Here is a 22,987-nt window from a genome sequence, read left to right on the forward strand (position 1 = left end):
TAAACAATTGTGTTACTGACTTAACCCCTGCAGTGATTCACCAAATGGCGGCACAAAAAGGTCGTAAAATGGGGCAAAATTAACTTAACAAATGCTTCACTCCGCACCAGAGATTTTGGGCTCAGTTCTGGTTGTAATCCGAGGACTACCTGTACACTGAGCAACAGCAATAGAGGAAGAAGCTGCAGGCCTCCCTTGAGTAACAAGGTGCAAGACGTCTGGATTTTCCCCAAGAAGAGCACAGAAATAGGAAATATAAAATGGTGGGTGATGGCTTCGCTTCTAAGCAATGGAATGAACAAGAGGAAGGGCTTTTCCCAAATCCTGTTTATTACACAAAAACTATGCATTACAAAGTTGTGAACACACAAATCATGAAAGAGTCAAGCAGCCTAGGGGAGTATTGTAGGTAATACTGCACAGATAATATGGAGATTACCAATAGTTACAGAAAACAGAGGGGGGGGGGGAAGCTGCTGCATGGTCAGGGAAAAAACATCAGCACCAGAAGGAAGTACAGTATTTCACATTTGGGTCATGTGAAAACTGAGACCTATTCAGACTGTCTCTGGATAGATTCAGGTAAGAGACATAACCCAAATATGGGTCTTACCAGTCAGCCAGACTAGTCTGAACTAGTATTCTTCTTCAAAGAATTTAGTTGCAAGCTAACTTTATAAATGCTTTAAACATTAATATTGTGTAAACAATACCTATGTATAAAATATATAAATATAAATATGTATATGTATATATATATATATATATATAAAAAGAGGATATTGTTTTATTTCATGTATACAAATGGCAAGATATTGAAGACATGAAGACCAAAAAAATACCTTGAGCCCATTGATCACCAGCTAATATTTCCCCCATCGGTCAAATTTTTACTATAATAATCAACCAGAACAGACCACCAAACTTTTGCAAGTTGCTTCATTTACCTTAAGAGGGCCTGAAATTTTTGATCAAGAGATATCGTACACCAAGTTTTTGTACTGGATCAGGGCTTGTTTACACATGAGAAAAAAACCAGCAAAGAACCAAACTAACCTGGCATGCCGGAGACCAACATTCCTTAATGTGTCCTAAGATTTTGAAAGTAAATCTTGAACACAGCAACAATATAAAATTAAGTCATGGTCAATATAGGTAGTCCTTGATTTACAACAGTAGTGTAGGGACTGTTCAAAGTTTATGGCACTGAAAAAAGTGACAATCAGTCCAGTTAAAATAGAATCCTACTGGAGATTGGACAATAACGGAAACAGGGTGTTTTAAGTGCTCTACTTATAAGATGGTGTATATCAAACTACTTTTAGCTGTAGGTACACATCTGCGTAGCATATATCAATCCATTATACTCCTAATAACAAACACTGCCATTCTTCTGTGGCAGTGTTCCTTTTCTACTTAATACTGACAACCTGGATAGAATCAAGATTTGAACAAAGGTCTATTTCTCCCAAAAAAGTTACATTATTAGTATGTTCTACAAAAAGTTCTTCAGCAGAACGAAAAGATAACCGGAGGTCCAAGTATAAAATCTATACAGAATTTTCAACAATCTTTTTTTTAAAAAAGTGTGCAATTGGTCCTCTGTCCTTGGAAAGCAAAGCGTTGGAGGCTGTTCAATGACACCTTTCAGGTGATTAGAATTGAAGCCGAGTTCTGAACCAACTCGACAGTTTCCCCACCCACCCACCCCAAAAAGGTTACCCTCAGTTTCCTTCTCTAATGGGAGGACACCTGACACTTAGAACTAAAAATTAAGGCAATTAAGGTTATTTTCAAATTCTGCACTAAAGTCTCCCAAACACAAACATCACATTGCACGATAAAATTAGGAAAAAATCGGGCTGAACATGGGGCTTCTTCATATTTGTAACATTCCTTCTGACTTCTTCAGCAAACTATTGTGGGAAGAGAGAGTAGTTAAGAAGGGAGTGAAAGAGCTACGAGAGTCCTAGCAGTTGGAAGAATGCAGGTTCCCCAGCTGGCCAGCAGCCAACATCAGGATGTCTTTCTTCTCCTTGTGAAATCTCAGCTCCTTTCCAGCTAGCCGAGCTTCGTCCAGTTCACGCTCGGTCGAGGCCAGCTCCCTGGAAAGGGCCCCTGGGATGTTCTGCTCTCGGTTGACCCAATCCGTTGCCATCTGGTTCCGTATATCATCATCCAGAGCACGATGGGAGTAGTGTGCCAGCACCTCCTGGTGAAGGAGGAAAGAGGACACAAATGAATGGGAGAAAGGAGGTCTTCCAGATAACAGAGCCAGCCAAGAGGTTTTTCTCTCTCCAGTCAGGCAGGCGGCTTCATGCCGTAAACCATCCTTCAAAAAACTCGTACAAAAACATGGAACAGCAAGTGACCGTTATGGCTGCCACTCTGCTGCTGTTGCTTCGCTTTGTCTTTTACCAGCCTGGCATAGCAAAGGTGGGAGGTGGGGGGAAGAGATTGGAATGTGGGGGGGGGGGAGGGGGGGCGGGATTGGGATTGAAGCAGAGCCGGCCCTGAGCTGAGGAGCACAAGCACAAGGCCAACAAAAGGAATGTGCTGAGGGGAAGGGTAAGAACACTGGGTCCATTTCCAAAGCAACCCAGGATTTTGAATTGGACAGTAACTGATTGCAGAAGGGGTGGCCCCGGGAAAAGGAAAATTAACTGCAATGTTTTCGTGCCTAGACAACAGATTCTGCCTGCTCTAATCTCTAACTGCTTTATTGTCAGTAAAGTACAGATAGTCCTCAACTTACAACCGCAACTGAGCCCAAAATTTATATTGAGACATTTTAAAGTGAATTTTGCCCCATTTTATGACCTTTCTTGGCACAGTCGTTAAGTGAAGCACTGCAGTTGATAAGCTAGTAATGCAGCTGTTAAGTGAATCTGGCTTTCCCATTGACTTTGCCTGTCGAAAGGTCGCAAAAAGGGGATCACATGACATCGGGACACTGCAACAGTCATAAATATGAACCGGTTGCAAAGCGTCTGAATTTTTGATCATGTGATAAAGGGGATGCTGTGACGATCGTAACTCTGAAAAATGGTCATAAGTCCCTTTTTTTGGTGCCGTTGGAACTCTGAACAGTCTATTAACAAACTGTTGTAAGTCAAAGACTACCTGTACCTTGTTGCTAGAGCCTATTCTCAATCTTTTATTTCAATCAAGGATTGACAAGTGGAACTAGCCCAAGCTCAGATTCTTCTGGCTTAAAGAAAGGGAGTAAAAGTGCAATTTCTCGATTTCACACACTTCTCTTAAGCTGCAAGAATCTCTCATATGTTGCTTTGTTTTCCACAGAGACCAAAACTGGTGCTGTTTTAAAATAGAGGGAGGAGAACCTGCAGCTCTCCAGGTGGTACTGAGTTCCAGCAGCTTCAGGAAGCTCACAGCAAAGATGTTCAGCAATACCAGATGCACCTCGGCTTCTGTCCACCACCAGCTACAGGCATAAAAAGCTGCAGATCCTTTGAACAAACCTACCTGCCGTGAGCACTGCCTCTCTCGCATGGCTTTAAGGCTACCGTTCCAGTGTAGCAGCTGGAAAACTGTCATCAGTTCCTGCCAAAAGAAAGCAGGCCAATTCTGAGCATTGTTATCAGCAGAAAAAAGGCATGAACTAGAATAGAATAACAGAGTTTGAAGGGACTTTGGAGGTCTTCTAGTCCACCCCCTAAGGCAAGAAACCCTACACCACTTCAGACAAATGGTTATCCAACATCTTTTTAAAAACTCCCAGTGTTGGGAGCATTTACAGCTTCTGGAGGCATGACTGGATGTGCCCAAAGCCATTCCCTCTCCCCTTGAGCACTGCATTTCTGAATATTGCACATGATAATTTGCCTCCAGGTTGTTAACATAAAAACTGCTGAGTGATTCATCTTTCAACAATGCCCAGAGGTTTCCAAACTTTTTCTTAAAATCTAATTCTGATAATGTCAGAAAGAGATTCTCAGTTTACCATCAAATGAACCCACCGTTAATTCCTTAAGCAATTGCATTAAAGGCATTGCAAGAGGCTTTTATTTTAGGATATCTGATGATATTTCAGAGCCGGTCAACACATTGTGGAGAACAATAACAATACTACATTTCCATGCCAATTCCACCTCTCCTGCATATTTTGCATTTCCTCTTCACAAACAGCTACTTGAAATTAAGGCAAATAGGTCAGGTTTTAGCAGCAAAAGTCTGAATCGCATAATCCAATTAAGAATACCTGGAATTCTAACATGGATTTCCCTTTGTTGGACTCCAACATGAAGCGGAATGCACCAATTCCTGTACTTGGATTATCTGCTTCCTCTCTGTTACCCTGTTGGAAAGACAAACATTGTAGGTTAGATTGGATTAGAGCAGGAGTCTTCAAACTCAACAGCTTGAAGACTTGTGGACTTCAACTCCCATAATTCCTCCTCCAGTCATGTTAGCTCAGGAATTCTGGGAGTTGAAGTCCATGAGTCTTAAACTTGCCAAGTTTGAAGACCCTTGGATTACGGTAAAAAGATCACATTTTTATGCAAGAAGGATTCTTACTTTAAGAAGAGTTTTCACAGAGCTGCAGTTTTTGGAAGTTAGTTTTACAATATATGAATATTCCGTAGGGCTGTGGCAGAGGTAGCGCTTAACTTATGACTGGTTGCTTAGCAACTGCCCAAAGTTACAACTGACCCCCCCACCCCCTCCAAAAGGGACTTGCAATCTGGGTATGAAGTTCACTTACAATGAACTTTATGGGTTCACTTAACAATTGTCAGGTGCAAGAAGTCAGGAACCACGACAGAATTCAAAATACTACAAATTGATTTCATGCTCTTGATACACAAGAATCTGAACTACTAATGGTCAAAGCAAATTGGCACCAGATAACAGACTTCAGGGTCGGGGGGATGGGGGGAGAGAAAGGGGCTGGACTTAAGTCTCTTACAGGAACACAAAAACTCCAAACTGATGGTGTATTTGATCCCACCTGGTCATCTCCTACAACAACCGCAGCATTTGCTTAATGACTACCATGGGGGCGCAGTGGTTAGAATGCAGTATTGCAAGCTAATTCTGCCGACTGCCAGTTCAATCCTGACCGGCTCGAGGTTGACTCAGCCTTCCATCCTTTTGAGGTCAGTAAAATGAGGACACAGATTGTTGGGGGCAAGAGGCTGACTCTGTAAACCGCTTAGAGGGCATAAAGCACTGTGAAGCGGCATATAAGTCTAAGGGCTATTGCTATGTTTGTTTAGCGACCAACAGAAACAACTTTGTAAAATTGAGCACAGTCATAGAATGGCCACTTTATGACCGTCACAACATACAAATGAACTTGTGGGCTCAATTACAGCTAGGCAGGAGAAAAACACTTCTAAAAATCTTGTTAATACAAAAGGAACAATTGGGCATCAAAAAAAAGATATTGAAAGGGCCCGAGGTAAATATTGTACACACACTTATAACTGGGAGAAGTACACAACAATGGTTAAGATACTTATTTTCATTACACACCCAGAGAGCTGTTTAGAGGCCTCACCAATAAAGGATTAGGAGCCTCTGTGACACAGTGGTTAGAGTGCAGTACTGCAAGCTACTTCTGCAGCCAGCTGCCTACAATTTGGCAGTTCAAATCCCACCAAGGCTCGAGGTTGACTCAGCCTTCCATCCTTCCAAGGTCAGTAAAATGAGGACCCAGATTGTTGGGGGCAAGAGGCTGACTCTGTAAACCGCTTAGGGAGGGCTGTAAAGCACTATAAAGCGGAATATAAGTCTAAGTGCTATTGCTATTCCAGAAGGATTCCTAAAGATTTTTGAATTTTCCCTACAACTGTTTCCCAACTAATTACAGGACCTTCAAAAGCACTTACGTTGAAAGATGCCAAGGCCTCCGTGACACTTTTCTCAATAAAGTCATCCGTGATTCTACGGGATGGATGTTCATTGAAGACTGAATTCATCAGTGCAATTTTTGCAGCACTTCTTCTGGCTTCAGCTTTCGTTGGACAAAACTGAGATGGGGTTGGAGAAGAATGCAAGGCAGATGTAAGAAAGAAACTATCTGGGTAAATAAACAAAGTTATCCCTAAATTTTCATCATACTGCAAAGGGCACTATTGAATTGCTATTCTTTGATAGGCTGCAACCGTCAGAAAGGTTTGAAAGCTCACATCCAAGAAAGAAACTCATGGGATGCTGAAAGTCAGCACGTACATTTAAAGAAAAAAATGCCACAATAATATCTCTCTATATAAAAGCAAAATACCACTCACACATCATCACAAAATCTCCAGAACCGTAAAGCCTACAAACTTGAAATTTGGCCCTTATGTTCCTCTTGGCTTCTAGGCGCTCACTAAGAAAGGATTTTTTGAAATGACCATCAGAGCATTAGTATTTTCTATATTATTATTATTAATGCGCTCTGATGCTAAGGAGTTCTACTCCCCCTCCCCACCTGGAAAGAAATCTCTTCCAAATGCAAAACACAAGCAGAGGAGAGGAGTTTCAGTTTCAGTTTGAGTTTCACAGCACCAAATAGCTTTAGTACAGGACAGTTGAGCTAAGCCATGCCCAGGCTCCTTGCTGTCTCCTTGTTCATACAGCAAATACTGTTTCAGTTTCAAAACAGCCCTCAACTGACAGGACACTAGCCAGATGAATACTGATGGATTCTGGTAGACAGAGGCTGAATTTCCCCCCTTATTTTTCCCCCCCAAAACTAAGCCTGATCACGTAGCTTCGTAGCAAACCACAGGTATCAAGCTAGTTTGTCAATAAAATTACTGTTTAAAACCAAACTCTAGCTACTTGATTCTAAAGACCCAGTGCTATGGTTCAGACATTCCTGTTTCTTTCAGATGCCTATTCAAATCTCAAAAACCGAATAATTTACCTGAAGATCTCTGCTGCTTAGGTTCTGTTAAGCCCAGGATTTGGAATAGCTGGGGAATACAGTATTTCTGAAACTTATTGCTGATATTATGCTGCTAAAGGTAGCACACACTTTGTATTTTTCACATTTACAGTACAGAACATTACGTCTCATAGCTTGTCTTTTTATGAAAAGAAAGGCTGTTCAAAACTAAAGATATTTTCATCAATTCCACCTGACTAGGATTCTGTAATTTGTTTTTTTCTTTTTATGACCCTGTAATCTCTTGCTTTGGGGCGACTGAATGGAGCTGAGCGTTCACTGGCCTGATGCTCTTCCTGATGCCTATGCAGAGTTCACAGCAGATATTTTTCCTTTGCACCCTGGTAGGGAAACATCTGCCGCTGCCTAGGATTGAACTCTCAACCTTCTGAGTGGGAGGAGAGCACCTCTACACGACCTCACAGTTCAAGTCTAAGATCCCATAAATAAGACACATCTAACCTGAAAACTGCCAAAGCAGCTCCCTCCTGGCAACGTAACATAGCAAATGTAAGGAGGGCTGTTGGATGGGACCATCTCGTAAACCACCAGAGCGCCATTTTTCAGATCAGCACCACGGGATTGCTTCATCTGCCAGAATTCCTGAAGCGCTTCAACAACATTGACTGAAAATAGAAAAGGAGTCTCTGTAAGAATATTAACAATTATTTACACACATATCTGCAGCGTAAAGATTTCCCGATCATTGCTGCAATTGGAGAATCCAGAGAGCTACTGCAGATAGTCCTCAACTTAGACCCACAATTGGATTCACTATTGTAACCGCAGAACCAGGTTGCAAGTAGCCCTAGGGAAGTTCATTATAACTTTGAATGGTCGCTAAGCGATTGGCCATAAGTCAAGGACTACTTATAGCAGGGGTCTTCAAACTTGACAGCTTTAAGACTTGTGGACTTCAAGTCCCAGAATTCTTCCTCCTCCCATCATGTTAGCTTGGGAATTCTGGGAGTTGAAGTCCACAAGTCTTAAACTTGCCAACTTTGAAGACCCTTGCGATAGATGATAGATGATACATAGATAGATATGTAGATGATAGATTGATAGATAGGTAAATAGATAGGTAGGTACGGGGAGAGAGAGAGGTAATGGATAGTGATAGAACAGGAGGTCTTCAAACTTGACGGCTTTAAGATTTGTGGTCTTCAACTCCCAGAATTCCTCCTCCAGTCATGTTAGCTCGGGAATTCTGGGAGTTAAAGGCCACAAGTCTTAAACTAGCCAAGTTTGAAGACCATTGATATAGATGATTAACAGTTAGCTATAGATATTGATTAGAGACAGATGATAGGATAGATAGATGATAGACAGATATAAGATAAACACAGAGCTATAGATGTTATAAATTAGAGACAGAGGATATATAGATGATTAACAGATATATTGATTACAGAGACAGATGAGATAGGTGATAGATAGATAAATAGATAATCAGGGGTCTTCAAACTTGACAGCTTTAAGACTTGTGGACTTCAACTTCCAGAATTCCACCTCCAGTCATGTTAGCTCAGGAATTCTGGGAGTTGAAGTCCACAAGTCTTAAACTTGCCAAATTTGAAGACCCTTGGCTTACAGCATAGAACACTCCTCTAGGATGTCCACACAGCTTCTATAATTAATTCCTACATAGACACTACAATTTTTAAATGGTAACTAGAAGATATTATCTCAGCCTTTCAGAAACAAACTCAAAACGAAGGATTACTAATCAACTGGAAAATGCTGGGCATACAGGTAGTCCACGACATATGAAATATTAGTTAAGTGAGTTTCCCCCATTGTATGACTTTTCTTGCCACTTTTGTAGGTGAATCACTGCAGTTGTTAAATTAGTAACAAGGTTGTTAAGTGAATCTGGCTTCCCCATTGAATTTGCTTGACAGAAAGTTGCAAAAGTGGATCATGTGACCCCGGGACCGACCTAAATAGGAGCCAGTTGCCAAGCACCTGAATTTTGATTATGTGACCATGGGGAAGCTGCTACGGTCGTAAGTGTGAAAAATGGTCATAAGTGATTTTTTTCAGTGCCGTTGTGACCTTCTGACAAATTTTGGGCTCAAATGTGGTCGTAAGTGGAGGATTACCTGCATGCTAAATATTTATGAATCCTAAGCAACGGAAGAAACACTAGCTTTCTGTTGGAAAGTTCAGCTCCTCCATATAAGAAAATCTCCATGTGAAGCAGGAAAGCTTTTGATACAAAGAAAGAAATCTCTAAAAATGCTCATGAAGAAAAGCATTTCTTTTCTACACTTCCTGCTACCAAAGTGCAAATGTTTACAGTCAGAAGTCAAACGTTTTTATTTATAAACACTGTTTATTCTCCTGGCTCCAAACTCTGGTCCTTGCCTTGCGCATGACACACATCTGACTTGCATATTTAAGAAGAAAGAGTAAATGATTTCATATGTCCTTGCAGGCTTTCAGAGCCAGAAAAGCAGCTAAGCTACAGGCTGCCTGCCAAGCATTTACTGTGTAAAATGTACAAAATAGCATTCATTGGATCCTCTCCAGCTACACAACAACAGCCAAACAAACAACTGTAGTTCTCGATATGAAAACAGTGTTTTTCCCCCTTACAATTGTATTAAACACTTTAATATATCTTTCTCTATTCTTACTCAAAACAATAAAATAAGTTTTGAGGAAAAAAAATTGAGAGAACTTTACAGAATTCCAGAACAAATACTTTGCAGTCCAAACAGGTTCCAAACTTGAATAAGCTTTCTTGCAGCTGAATATAAATAGAAACGAAGGCGATCATAAAATAAGGTCACTTTGAGAAAAGGATTTTATTAATAGAGAATGTTGCTCTTTTTGACAACTAAAAAATACATAAAACTTTCAGGCATGAAGTCCCAGAGGTTAAATTATTAGGTTCCCTTCCAAATATTATGTTTTAGCTGGTATAATTTTTTGTGATGTTGAAAATAAAAATAAAAATGTTCATAAATTATGCTGATAGCGGAGTTAAAACTATCCACTCCTTTAACTGGTTGCCATCTTCAAAAAAAAAAGGAGGGGGGAATGGATGCAGGAAACTACAGATCAATCAGCTTGACCTCAATGTCTGGGAAGATCCTGGAAAAGATACACCTAGAAGCAAGCAAAAGTTATAACCAGAAGCCAACATGGGTTTGTCAAAAACAGATCATGCCAAACCTTATTTCATTATTTGACAAAGTGACTAAATTAGTGGACAGTGAAACGTAATGGATACAGTATGCTTGGATTTCAGTAAAGCAGTTGACAAAGTAGACCACAACCTACTTCATGGTAAGCTAAAAAAATGTGAGATAGACAGCATCACCACCAAATGGATTTGTAACTGGCTGACCAACTGCACTCAACATGGAGTCCTTAATGGAACTACACAGAGATACTGAAGTAATATGTGGGGTACCTAAAGGTTCTATCTTAGGCCCAAAACTCTTCAGTATCTTTATAACAATTTGCAGGAGTGAAGGGGAACTTGCCAAATTTGCTGATGACACCAAGCTGGCAGGAATAGTCAGTACTCCAGAAGATAGGCTCAAGATACAGAAGCACTGAGCCCTGTCTAATAAAATGGAATCCAATGGTGAGAAAAGGAAAGTTTTACATTTAGGCCAGAAAAAAACAGGTATAGAATAAGTAGAACCTGGCTTAATAGCTGTAACTGCAAGAGGAATGTAAAAGACCTAGTGGACAACTACTTGAATATGAGCAAGCAGCCTGCTACAGCCATCAAAAAAGCTAATGCAGTTCTAGGCCGCATCAACAGAGGATTAGAATCAAGATCACTTTACAGTAAAGTTTTCTTGGTAAGGCCACACCTAGAGTACTGCATCCAGTTTTGGTCTACACAATATAGAAAAGATGTTGAGACTCTGGAAAGAGTGCAGAGAAGAGCAACAAAGATGATTAGGGGGCTGGAGGCTAAAATATAAGAAGAATGGTTGCAGGAATTGAGTTTAGTCTAGTGAGAAGAAGGACTAGGGGTGACATGATAGCAGTTTTCCAGGATCTGAGGGGCTGCCACAAAAAAAGAGCGGAGCAAGCAATTTCCAAAGCACCAGAAGGGCAGGACAAGAAGCAATGGATGGAAACTGACCAAGGAGAGAAGCAACCTGGAACTAAGGAAAGTCTGCTCCTTCTTTTATCTCTGCCACTCCTATACCTGGATTCAGGATCCTCATTCGTAACAGTTTCCAAGCCTCTTCTAACAAACAAAAAATTACACACCTGATTTTTTTTTTTTAACCCAATGGGAAAATTCTTGGGATGCTTCACCAGTTCTCTTATGGTTGCCCACTATGTTTCAGGAAATACAAGTTTTCAAGGTATGGTTAACAGCACTTTGATGCTTGAGACAAAAACTTATAGCTTCTGCTTGACTCCTGATCCCAAAGGATGATTTCCAGCAATCTACTTTGAAAGACTGTCCAACAGACAGCCTCTCCATTAAATATGTTATGATTGCATGCATTCCTCTAGCCAAGTAAACTTCTACTGAGTAAATTGTCTCTTCCTTGCTAATCATAGTAATGAAAACATAATAAAATAAAAAAACTACACAAAGTAAACAATGCAATCTGCTTCGCCATGGCTTCCATGAAAGTGCTATTATTAAAGCAAGATGTCACATCAGACTGACAGAAACAGAAGCCTTTGCTCAGAAGCACAGACTGCCAAAAAAAGAAACCTAGAATTACAATGTAGAATTAAGAGACACCATAATTATAGAGTCCCATTTACTGCAATCTTCAGTAAAAACAACTAAACCATCCTTGAGATAGTCCTCTTTAAAAAAAAAACTACAAAGATGAAGGATTCACCACCTGGACACATCTTCACCTATAAATGAACTTGTCAGGAGTTGAGTCCATGCACGCTTTTATGCTCTAGTCCAGTGATGGCGAACCTTTTTGTTGTGCTGTGCTGAAAGCACGTGCGTGCTGGCACCCACAATGCAATGTGTCCCGCCCCCCTGCACATGCATGCACAAAACCCCCGCCCCGCCCCCTTACCTGCACTGGGCATGTACATGCCTCCCAGCTGATTATCGGTCCGTTTGAGGTCGTTTTCAGCCTCCCGGAGGCTCGAGAGAAGCCTCTGCAGCCTCAGGAGGCCGAAAAACGGCCCTGTTTTGGCACTTCCGGTATTTCCAGAAGGCCCGTTTTGCGGCCTCCCGAGACTGCAGAGGCTTCCCTTAAGCCTCCGGGAGGGGGAAAACGGCCTCAAACGGGCTGAAAATCAGCTGGGAGGCGCGCGCATGCACAGTGCAGGTAAGTTTGGTTGGGGCTCGCATGCCTGCACAAATGGCTCTGCATGACACCTGTGGCACGCATGCCATAGGTTCGCCATCATGGCTGTAGTCTTATCGCGGTTGCTTTTATCATCAACAATGAAGTGCACCCTATTCTCTATCTCTGGAGAATGGTCTCTGCATTTGATAGCCCTATGTTTAGAAAAATGTTCCCTGCATGATCAGAAGTGCAACACACCAAGGAGAAAAGCACTCTGACTATGTTCAGAGGCACAGCCATCATAAATAAACCAACGACCCCTGCTCCAGGTCTACAATAACTCCTCATGGCCAACTCACCGTGGAACAACTCACCACAGGACAAAGACTTACAGCAGGGGTCCCCAAACTTGGCAACTTTAAGACTTGTGGACCTCAACTCCCAGAATTCTCCAGCCAGCATAGCTGACTCTTGTAATCCCTTCCTGTGCAACCTCTCTCCACTTTAGGAGATTAAGGGAGAAAAAAAAAGCAGGCATGGCTGGCTGGAGAATTCTGGGAGTTGAAGTCCACAAGTCTTAAAGTTGCCAAGTTTGGAGACCTCTGACTTACGCTAATATTGAAGAAATAGTCAAACAGAATCATTAAAGAAAGGATGCCAGTGGAAGAACAAAATAAAGTGCGAATGACAAAAAAGTATATTTTAAACATATTTTAAATAATTAAATTGTCGAATTGTGCTGCAGCGAGTTGTCCCATTCCGCCCTGCTCACACTTCTCTTAAGACTTAGCCATTACAGGTAATCCATGCTTTACAACCACTCGTTTAGTGGCCAAAGTTACAACAGCCTTGAAAAAAAGCGACTAATCCCTTTTTCCACACTTCTGACCATTGCAGACTCCCCACGGCCACGCGATCCAAATTCAGATGCTTGGCAACTGGTTTGTATATATGACGGCTGATGTATCGTTAAGTCAAGAACTATCTAAAGGCAAAGTAGAAGGAATGACAGATACTCCTCAACTTAATGACCGTTCACTTAGCGACAATTCGCTTAGTGACCGTTCCAAGTTTGCAGCACTGAAGAAATGACCGTTTTTCACACTTTTTCACCCTTACGACTGTTGCCAGCATCACAGGATTAAAAGTTGCACTTTGGCAACCGATTCACATTCGTCATAAATTCACATTTAGGATGGCTGTGGGGGTTCCCCACAGGGTCACCTGATCCGCTCTTGCGACCTTCTTGGCAAGCAAAGTCCATGGGAAAGCCAGACTCAATTAACGACCGGGTGACTAATTTAGCAACTGCAGGGATTCACTTAACAACGACGGCAAGGAAGGTCGTAAAATGGGGCAAGATGCCCTTCACAACGTCTTGCTCAGCAATGGAACCCCCCCCCACTCCTATCTCGGTCATAAGTCGAGGACCAGCGATGTCTGACGGGTCTCCAGGCTGCCCACCCCCCCCTCGTTCGGCCCCGCAGCAACCCCGGCAGGAGGCAAAGCTGAGGGGCGCGGGCCTTCGGCAGGAAGGGCGCGGCTCCTCACCGCGGCCGTATCCCTGCGTGTGCTTAGCGAAGCTCCGCACCACGGCCTCCACGGCCTCCCTCAGGACGGCGGGAGGGCCCCCGGCGGCTCCCGGAGGGCTGGCGGCAGCGGTGGCGCCGGCCGTCACTCCCGGCAAGAGGGAGGGGGGGAGCGGCGGAGGGGCCGGCGGCGGCCCCAAGGTGAGCGTCAGCCCGAGCGGCGGTGGGGGCGGCGGGAGAGGCGGCGCTGAGGCGGCCGAGGGAAGCGCCCCCGTCGTCACGCCGGGCCGCAGCGAGCGCAGCGTCCCGCCGACGCCCGGCTGCAGCCGCTGGACGCGGAGCGACTCCATCGCCCCTCCGTTGCGGGCGACCGTAGGCGAAGAGACGCGGAGCTGTCACTCAGCCCTGGCCAGCAACCAATGGTAGAAAGCCTTCTCCGACAGGAGGCGGGCTTTTCGGCCCTCTTGCCCAATCGTCGTCGTGAGTCTCTCGAAAGCCAGGAGACGGACGGCCCGAGTTGGAGTTGGGAGGCTCCTCGGCGAGGCTTTAGCCAATGGGGATCGAGAACAGAAGCAGGCGGACGCTCTTGGGCTTACGTCATAACTTTCATCCCAGTACGTTCAGCGCGAGCCAATCGCAAGCCTCGGATAAATTTGACCCTCACGCGCTCCCGTAAACGGAGGCGGAAGTGGAGGTATTTACCTCTCCGAGGGCCCGATAGACGGGCGAGGGCTGAGGTGGAGGTTGCTCGGTTTGGTTAATCTTTTACCGCCCCTCGGTCTCCGCCATGGATTCCTGGGTCCGTTTCAGCGCCCAAAGCCAAGCCAAGGAGCGGGTCTTCAGGTTTGCACGGGCGAAGGGCTGTGGGTGACCACCCGGGAGGACTTTACATGTAGTCCTCGACTTACGACCACAGTTGAGCCCAACATTTCTGTTCAGTGAGAACTTTGGGCTTTGCCCCGTTTTAAGACCTTCCTTGCCACAGTTGTTAAGTGAATCACTGCAGTTGTTAAGTTAGTAGCCTGGTTGTTAAGTGAACCCGGCTTCCCCATTGACCTTGTTTGTCAGAAAGTCACAAAAGGTGACCATCATAAGTGTGAGTCAGTTGCCAAGCGTCTGAATTCTGATCACATGACCACAGGGGATGCTGCAATGGCCATAAGCCTGAAAAACGGTCCCAAGCCCCCTTTTTAGTGCTGTTGTAACTTTGAAACGGTCACTAAATGAACTGTTGTAAGTCGAGGGCTATCTGTATTTTTAAAATTCATGCGAAGCATTTGGTTTAAGTTGAATTAATCTCATTAGATATCAATAAAAGAGAATATCTGTAGCCCAAGACTGAACTTTCGGGTCCTTGGTACTCTTTGAATTATTGTTTTCCTGCAGAAGTTTCATTTAACAAACTACTTAAAAGGCTGTTGCTTTTCATTGCAAACATGGGCTTGTGCATAACTAGGGCACGGCCATAACTCTGGCAACACATTCTTACTTTTCTTCTTGAGGTTGCTTTTCTCTCGTCCTCCCCCCACGGATGAAAAAGGCGGTGCCCTTATTTAAGTCATCCAAATATTTACCTCTTGCCTCATTTGCACTCCGCCAGTGCTTCTTCAAAGAGAGCTTTTGGCAACTACTTTGGAAAAACTTTGGGTGTCTGTGGTTAATTGGAAACTGAGGCAATGAAGACAGCATAAATATTAGTAATGAGGACATCAGATCTTGTGCTCATAAGTGATAGAAAAAATTCTGCGTTTTGTTCCTAAAAGTGGATCCTGAACTTTTTTCTTTCTGCAGGGAAATATATGGTTTACTTATGGTTTTCTTATGTGTATGTGTGTATTGGAAACTGAGGCAATGAAGACAGCATAAAGATCAGTAATGAGGACATCAAATCTTGTCCTCATAGGTGATAGCAAAAATGCTGTGTTTCATTCCTAAAAGTGGATCTTTAATTTCTTTCTTTCTGCAGGGAAACTTATGGTTTACTTATGTGTATGTAATCACATAGGACAAGATAATATGAGAGAATTTATAATAGAATTTAAGCAAACCATATGCTGAATTTTCCTTCGGTTATTAAAACCTAGTAATCTAATTGTGGCATGTATGTGAAAGGAAAATATATTATGTCATTGCTTTACTATGCTTTAATTGCTTTTTCAAAAATGGATAAACTACACATGACTGATTTTGTTAAATATTTAGAATAATATTTGTCTGTTTTCTCAGAATAATTCTTTAAGCAATTGCACATGTTAAGTTCTTGGCAAAAGTCAGATTCTATATTTCTGGAATGTAAGTCAAAATGTAAAAGATTTCCCTATGAATCTACTTATACATTTATTAAAATATTATTCCAATTTATATAGTTCCAAAAGGACACCTCTCAATTTTTTTATATAGCCACAAAGAAGATCTGACATCCATCATTTAACAACATTCTTTGGGGCATCCAATAAAATCAAAATTACTTTTTTTTGCTAAATAGTTTTCAGTTTTAAATATGATGAAACCAATTTACAAGTCTTTTAACATTTGCAATCATTGATGTTCCACTATCAGATATATCCAGTTTTTGTTTCCATACATAAATGTTAGTGATTTCAGTTTTCAAAGTATTGTTTAATTTTTGATGGAAATACAATGTTGATTCAGTTTCAGAAATGGGACTTTAGCAGAAGAGAAAGATCACAGGTTTCATTGATGCAAGTAAACTATCTGTCCATATTGAGCTTGTCAAGACATGTGTGAGTTGCAATTATATAACCACTGCCATAAATTAGGGAAGCAAAATTTTATCCAAAGTCAAGAGAAATCCTTACCAAATAGTTGAGTTAAAGTTACTATTGCAGATTCCACCCAATGGAAAGTTCCTTGAATTATGGAATAAGTGACAAATGTATAAATGCAATCCTCCAGCTTAAGTCATCAGAACTCTTGGACTGGATGGGTTTCCAGCTGGATTCTAACCTTAGTACAGGTAGTCCTCTATTTATGACCACAATTGAGCCCCAAACTTCTGTTGCTAAGTGAGATATTTGTTAAGTGAGCTTTGCCCTACTTTACAACTTTTCTTGCCTCGGTTGTTAAGGGAATCACTGCAGGTGTTAAGTTAGTCCCAACATCCGCTAAGCGAATCAGGGCTTCCCCCATTGACTTTGCTCATCAGAAGGTCACAAAAGGGGATCACGTGATCCCAGGACACTGTAGGATGACCCAGGGTGGGATACAAAAGCAACAAAGTCACAAAAAACAGGTGAAGTCCCTTTAATTCCTTCAACTTGGCTTCAAAGGTCCAATTATCATTGACTGGAGAAAAAAACTCCCCCATGAACCAGTTGCGAAAAGGAAGAAATTCTGTTCAAACTCAGAATACATATAAATTATAAAAAAAAAAAAAAAACAAGCCACACTGAAGCAATTAATGAGAAAAGGCAGGATAAGGGCTTGAAGACGTCCACAGATGTCGACATACACACACTGGGAAGGATAAGATAACTCAGATAAGAACTGATAGACTAGAATTATTTCACACTTTGCTTCCAGCACTGGGCCATGCGCAGTTTGTCCTTTTAAACAGTCCTCCCAGCTGCAGCCCATGAAGGGGATCAGGGCCCTTTCCTCCCCTGTAGACCATGCCATTCACATTTCTCCCTCTGATTGCCCAGCCAGCCTGTGCCCTTCCCCAGTTTCCTCCACAACCTCCCGAGCCACACTCCCACTCCCTGTCGGCTGTTCCTCCTCTCCCTCGGAGTCAGATTCTAATAGGGGCATGACACACTGCAACCATCATAAGTGTGAGTCAGTTGCCCAGCATCTGAATTCTAATCATATGACCCCAGGGATGCTGCATCATAAATGTGAAAAACAGCCGTTTTAGTGCTGTTGTGACTTCGAACTCACTAAACAAACTGTTGTAAATCAAGGACTACCTGTTGAACAAATCTGGACCATACCAAATTGTAGGATAATGACTTGACCTATAACTCCTCTCTTCTCTTTTTTTTATTGACTTGTCTTGCTTAGCTTATAAACTAACAGACTCCAGTTTGTTGCATGAAGATTATTTTAGGTTCTTTAGTTGACAAATCTCAGTTGGGTCTCTTTATTGTTTTTTCCTAGAGCTGCCCAATATGCCTGCACCCTATTAAGCTATGCCTTGCAGAAGAATGGAGCTGGCCCTGACTTCCTTGCAAGGATCAAGCAGCTGGAGGCTCATCTGAGCTTGGGACGCAAGCGTAAGTGTGACAGGAATTGACAGGGGCGGGAGGGCAGAGGTCCAGCGGGCATTCGGGCACTGGCAGGGCAGGAAGGTGTGGGGGGGAGAGAGAGTGACGGGGCTTCCCTTCCTTTTCTGAAGGGGAATTTGCAGCTGACTCAGGAGGCACAGCTATCAAATGAAAGCAAGGAGGGAGGCAGCAGGAGGAAGGGGAGGGGGAGAGAAAGGAAAGGAAAAAGGAAAGGGAAGGGAAGGAAAAGGGGAAGGGAAGGAAAGGAAAGGAAAGGAGGAAGGAAGGACAGGACAGGACAGAGGAAAGGGGAAAGGAAAGGGGAAAGGGGAAAGGAAAAAGGAAAGGAAAAAGGGAAGGGAAGGAAAAAGGGAAGGGAAGGAAAGGAAAGGGGAAAGGAAAAAGGAAAGGAAAGGAAAAAGGAAAGGAAAGGAAAGAGGAAAGGAAAGGAAAAAGGAAAGGAAAAAGGGAAGGGAAGGAAAGGAAAGGATTCAGCATCCCCACGATCATGCGATCAAAATTCAGGCGCTTGCCAACTGGTTCATATTTATGACGGCCGCAGTGTCCCAGGGTCACGTGATGCCCTTTTGCGACCTCCTGACAAGCAAAGTCAGTGGGGAAGCTGGATTCACTGAGCAACTGTGTGACTAACTTAACAGTTTTGGTGATTCACTTTACAACTGTGGCAAGAAAGGTTGTAAAATGGGGCAAAGTCAGAGGAGATATTCAGCTGGTTCTGACCAGTTCTGGAGAGTAGCAGAAATTTTGAGTCGTTCAGAGAACTGGCCAATACCGCCTCTGACTGGCCCCGCCCCATCTATGCTCCACCTCCCGAGTCACAGCTGATTGGCTGGGTCTTCTTTGGTTGCCCTGCATAGGAGAACGGAGCTGGAAAGCAGGTTAGCGGGGTGGGGAGGGAAGGGGGATTTTGCTGTATCCTTCCCCTGCCACGCCCACCAAAGCCACGCCCACAGAACTGGTAGTAAAAAATTTTTTGAATCCCACCATTGTCTCCCTTAGCAACATAAATTTTGGGCTCAATTGTGGTCGTTAAGTCTACTTTTTTTTCCCCTGTATAAAATTTGCATTTATTCCAAAAATGTAAGTGTGTCACTTATGTAAAAAAAGTAGAATAATTCAGTGGAATGTGCTTACTTTTTCACCTGATGGTAGGAAATCTTTTGGAGGGTTTTTGTTCTCTCTGCCCCCCTTCCTCACCCACAACGCTCAAGTCAACCAAAAGTAGCTGCCTTAAGGATCCATCCAAGTAATTGCCATTCTCCTAATGCAGAAGACTCTGAAAGCGAATATAAAGATTAAAACCAGAAACTTCTTTGGGCTTTAATGGATAAAGAATTGGAAAAAAGAATCTGGAACTTCGATGTTATATTTCAATCAATCAATCAGGATAGAGCTGGAAGGGACCTTGGAGGTCTTCTAGCCCAACCTCCTGCTCAAGCAGTAGTCCCTATATGATTTCAGACATAGGGCTGTCCAGTCTCTTCTTAAAAAGCCTCCAGTGATGGAGCGCCCACAACTTCTGGTGGCAAGCAGTTCCACTGGTTAATTGTTCTCACTGTTAGGACGTTTCTCCTGAATTCTAGTTTGTTGACCGCATCGAGATTACTTTATGCACAAAAATGGATGGACATTTTTGATACCCACAATGGATGAAGGGCTGCAGAAATTGATGGAATCAGCAGAGATTGGCTAAATTGACTGTTTTGATTAAAGGAAAAAAAAAACACAATTATTTTCGTTTCTTCTTGGAAACCGCTTCTGGACTTCCTGCTTGAGGTGGAAAAAAAATGAAACTTTGATTTTGGCTTTTACGGATCAGATAGATTTGTTGTTCTAGAAATGGCTAAGTTTATATTATTATGTAAAAGTAAAAAAATGAGGTTTGATGTTATTATCTTATTCTACTGCACCAAATTCAGGAAGATTCAGGAAGTCGATGCCTTTTCTTCCCCCCCCCTTTTTTTCTACCCTTTTCCCTTCCCTATTTTTCCTATGATTTGCTTTTGTATTTTATATTATAAATGACTAAAAAGAAAACTGATAATAAAAAATAAAAAAGTAATTGTTTGCCAATCCACCCACAGCATATTTCAAGGCCTCTCCCTTGGTGAGCTGTGGAAATAAGACCGGCTGGATTGTGCACATCCATGACTCTGGCCTTACTTTCTAGTATTCCGACTGGGGAATTCTGCAGATGCTCTGGAGGCGGCCAAAAGAGCCATCCACCTGTCAGACATCGTCCTCCGTTTCTGCATCACAGTGAGCCATTTAAACCGAGCCATGTACTTTGCCTGCGACAACATCTTGTGGGCCGGGAAATCAGGCCTTGTTCCACACATGGACCAGGAGAAGTGGAGCCAGCGTTCATTCAGGTGAGATGGAAGTTCCCTCCCTTCCCTCTCCCTCCCTCCCTCCCAGGGAGATTTGTCTGCTGCTTGAGGGCTCCAGGTTGTGGAGGGAATGGCGAATCCGATCCTGAGAACACAAAGGAAACCTTATAGATCAGTGATGGGAATCCTTTTTGTTGTGGTGTGCCAAAAGCACGCGTGTGTTCCAGCACCCAGAATGCAATGTGCCCTGGCCCTCCCTGGGCATGCGCATGCAACACCCCCACCCTGCTCTCTCACCTGCACCTGTGCATGCACACGCCTCCCAACTGTTCTTTGGCCCGTTTGAGGCCATTTTCTCCCTCCCAGAGGCTTGAGGGAAGCCTCTGCAGCCTCGGGAGGCCGAAAAGCGGGCCTGTTTCGGCACTTCTGGTATTTTCAGAAGGCCTGTTTTTTTGGCTTCCCAAGGCTTCCCTCGAGCCTCCAGGAGGGCGAAAACTGTCTCAAACGGGCCACCTGTGGCACGTGTGCCATAGGTTCGCCATCGCGGTTATAGATGATTAAGGGACTGGATACGATGAACGGTTGCAGAAACTGGGCTTGGCTAGTCTAGTGAAGAGAAGGACCAGGGGAGACAGGACAGCCGTCTTCCAATATTTGAGGGCAGGGATTTGGACTGGATGACCTACAAGGTTCCTTCCAACTCTGTTAATCTGACTTTAATGAACACAAGGGCCAGGGGAGACAGGAGAGCAGCCTCCCGATATTTGAGGGGCTGCCCCAGAGAGGAGGAAGGGGTCAAGCTATTCTCCAAGGCACCTGAAGGCCAGACAAGGAATAATGGGTGGAAACTGATCAAGGAGAGATTCAACCTGGAAATAAGGAGGAATTTTCTGATAGAGACCAATCAACCCATGGAACAGAAGTTGTCTTTAGAAGTTGTGGGAGCTTTCAAGAAGAAACTAGACTGCTATCTGTCAGAACCTGATGTAGGGCAGTGGTGGGATTCAAATTTTTCTACTACCAATTCTGTGGGCGTGGCTTTGTGGGTGTGGCTTTGTGGGCGTGGCAGGGGAAGGATACTCTAAAATCTCCAGTCAGAGGTGGTATTTGCCGGTTCTCCGAACTTCTCAAAATTTCCCCTAATGGTTCTCCAGAACTGGTCAGAACCTGCTGAATACCACCTATGGTGTAGGGTCTCCTGCTTGGGTGGTGGGTTGGACTAGATGACCTACAAGGTCCCTTCCAACTCTGTTAATCTGTTATCGATCTACGAACTTCAAGATGCTCTTTAAAAACTAATTTCCTTATACCATACTAATTTAACAACTGCAGTGATTCAGTTAGGAAACGTGGCAGGAAAAGTTGTAAAACGGGCGAAACTCACTTAATCAATGTCTCACTTGGCAAGATACATTTTGGGCTCAGTTGTGGTCATAGGTTTGAAGATATATTCTCTTATGCTCCAGCTAGGACAGAGGTCTCCAAACTTGGCGACTTTAAGACTTGTGGACTTCAACTCCCAGAATTCCCCAGCCAGCATATGCTGGCTGGAGAATTCTGGGAGTTGAAGTCCACAAGTCTTAAAGTGGCTGAGTTTGGAGACCCCTAAGCTAAGATTTCGGGATTTTTCCATCTTCCCTTCGCACCATTTTCAGATACTACCTCTTCGCGCTGATTATGAACTTGAGCCGAGACGCCTACGAAATCCGGCTCCTGATGGAGCGCGAGACCAACGCAAAGTCCCAGAAAGGAAGCTGCCGGAACGGCAGATCTGGCCCAGGAGACGACCGTGGCTTCCAGCAGCTGGCCCTGAAGGTGAAGCTGCAGCTCGCTCTCCTGGCCCAAGTGCTCCGGAACAACCCTCCCCTCCTCCTGGACGTGGATGAAAAACGCCTGTGACATTTTCATTCCCTTGGACAAGCTGGGCCTGTACAGGAGCAGCTCTGGTTTCGTGGGGCTCTGTGGCCTGACCTCCTCCGTCCTTTCCATCCTCACCATCCTCCACCCGTGGCTGAAGCTGAAACCTTGATCGGTGCCAAGAGGCTAAGCCGAGCTCCTTCCTCTCCTGAATTTCCCCCTGGCGGAAACTCGCTTGGGGGGTGCTAATAACATGGCAGGCTCTGCCAGCCAGGAAGCAGAAGTTCCTCCGAGCCTTGGAGAAAGGATGAGAGACCCTCCTTTCTACACTCTTTAAATGGAACCCAGCAGGTTGACAAACAACTGTGGGAATGGCCCTTGTGGGGAGCCTTTAGTATTTGGGGTTATCAGGCCAGGGGGAACTGGAGCATCCGCCTTTTCATGTCTTATTTATTTAGGAAGAAGCAAATAAAATGAAAAATACACTAGCCATGTTGTAGGTTAATAAAGGTCTTCCTGGCAGATAGGGCGCAGTTAGGTGGCTTCTCAGCTGGAGACTGGGGAGAGTGCAGTAGTGCAGGGGTCACCAACCTTTCAGACCTCAAGGACCACTACATAATTTTAAACCCTGCGGACCACTAATATGATTTTTTTTTAAAAAAGATATATAGTATTTAGTGCAATATAAAAATGCAAATAATTTTGTCACGGACCACTGGTTGGTGACCACTGCAGTAGTGGGATCCTACCGTAGTCGTAGCGACAAAATTATGGTTTGGTGGGTGATTGCATGCGCACCCCTAACAAGCCAATCAGCTGAGAGAATGAAGAAAGGGAAAGCTAGGAGTGACCCTTCCTTCCATGCGCTTTTCTGTCC

General features: G+C 43.6%; 2 protein-coding genes across 2 annotated transcripts; one reads left to right on the forward strand and one right to left on the reverse strand.

The window, feature by feature from the left end:
- Positions 1-309: 309 nt before the first annotated feature.
- On the reverse strand, positions 310-14,070 carry LIX1L (limb and CNS expressed 1 like). The gene is made up of 6 exons (XM_026721818.2): positions 13,699-14,070; positions 7,364-7,527; positions 5,856-5,996; positions 4,223-4,318; positions 3,487-3,564; positions 310-2,212 (listed from the first exon to the last, which is right to left on the reverse strand). The coding sequence occupies exons 1-6, from the start codon at positions 14,024-14,026 to the stop codon at positions 1,970-1,972; spliced, it is 1,050 nt and encodes a 349-aa protein (XP_026577603.1). The 5' UTR covers positions 14,027-14,070; the 3' UTR covers positions 310-1,969.
- A 273-nt stretch (positions 14,071-14,343) lies between these two features.
- Positions 14,344-22,598, forward strand: PEX11B (peroxisomal biogenesis factor 11 beta). The gene is given in 5 exon segments (XM_026721820.2): positions 14,344-14,519; positions 17,796-17,911; positions 20,094-20,295; positions 21,909-22,134; positions 22,136-22,598. Coding segments are annotated over 5 exon segments (747 nt in total). The 5' UTR covers positions 14,344-14,463; the 3' UTR covers positions 22,283-22,598.
- The last annotated feature ends 389 nt before the right edge of the window (positions 22,599-22,987 follow it).

Source organism: Pseudonaja textilis, chromosome 16, assembly GCF_049901715.1.
Source record: "Pseudonaja textilis isolate UNSWEBS1 chromosome 16, rPseTex1.2, whole genome shotgun sequence".
Lineage (NCBI taxonomy): Eukaryota > Metazoa > Chordata > Lepidosauria > Squamata > Elapidae > Pseudonaja > Pseudonaja textilis.

What these genes read in the sequence shown, in the direction of transcription:
- LIX1L (XM_026721818.2), bottom strand. Translation starts at nt 14,026, where the DNA reads ATGGAGTCGCTCCGCGTCCAGCGGCTGCAGCCGGGCGTCGGCGGGACG. An exon ending in CACGCAGGGATACGGCCGCG is followed by an intron (nt 7,528 to 13,698) that starts GTGAGGAGCCGC and finishes TTCTATTTTCAG; the next exon opens with TCAATGTTGTTGAAGCGCTT. An exon ending in GCTGCTTTGGCAGTTTTCAG is followed by an intron (nt 5,997 to 7,363) that starts GTTAGATGTGTC and finishes ACCCCATCTCAG; the next exon opens with TTTTGTCCAACGAAAGCTGA.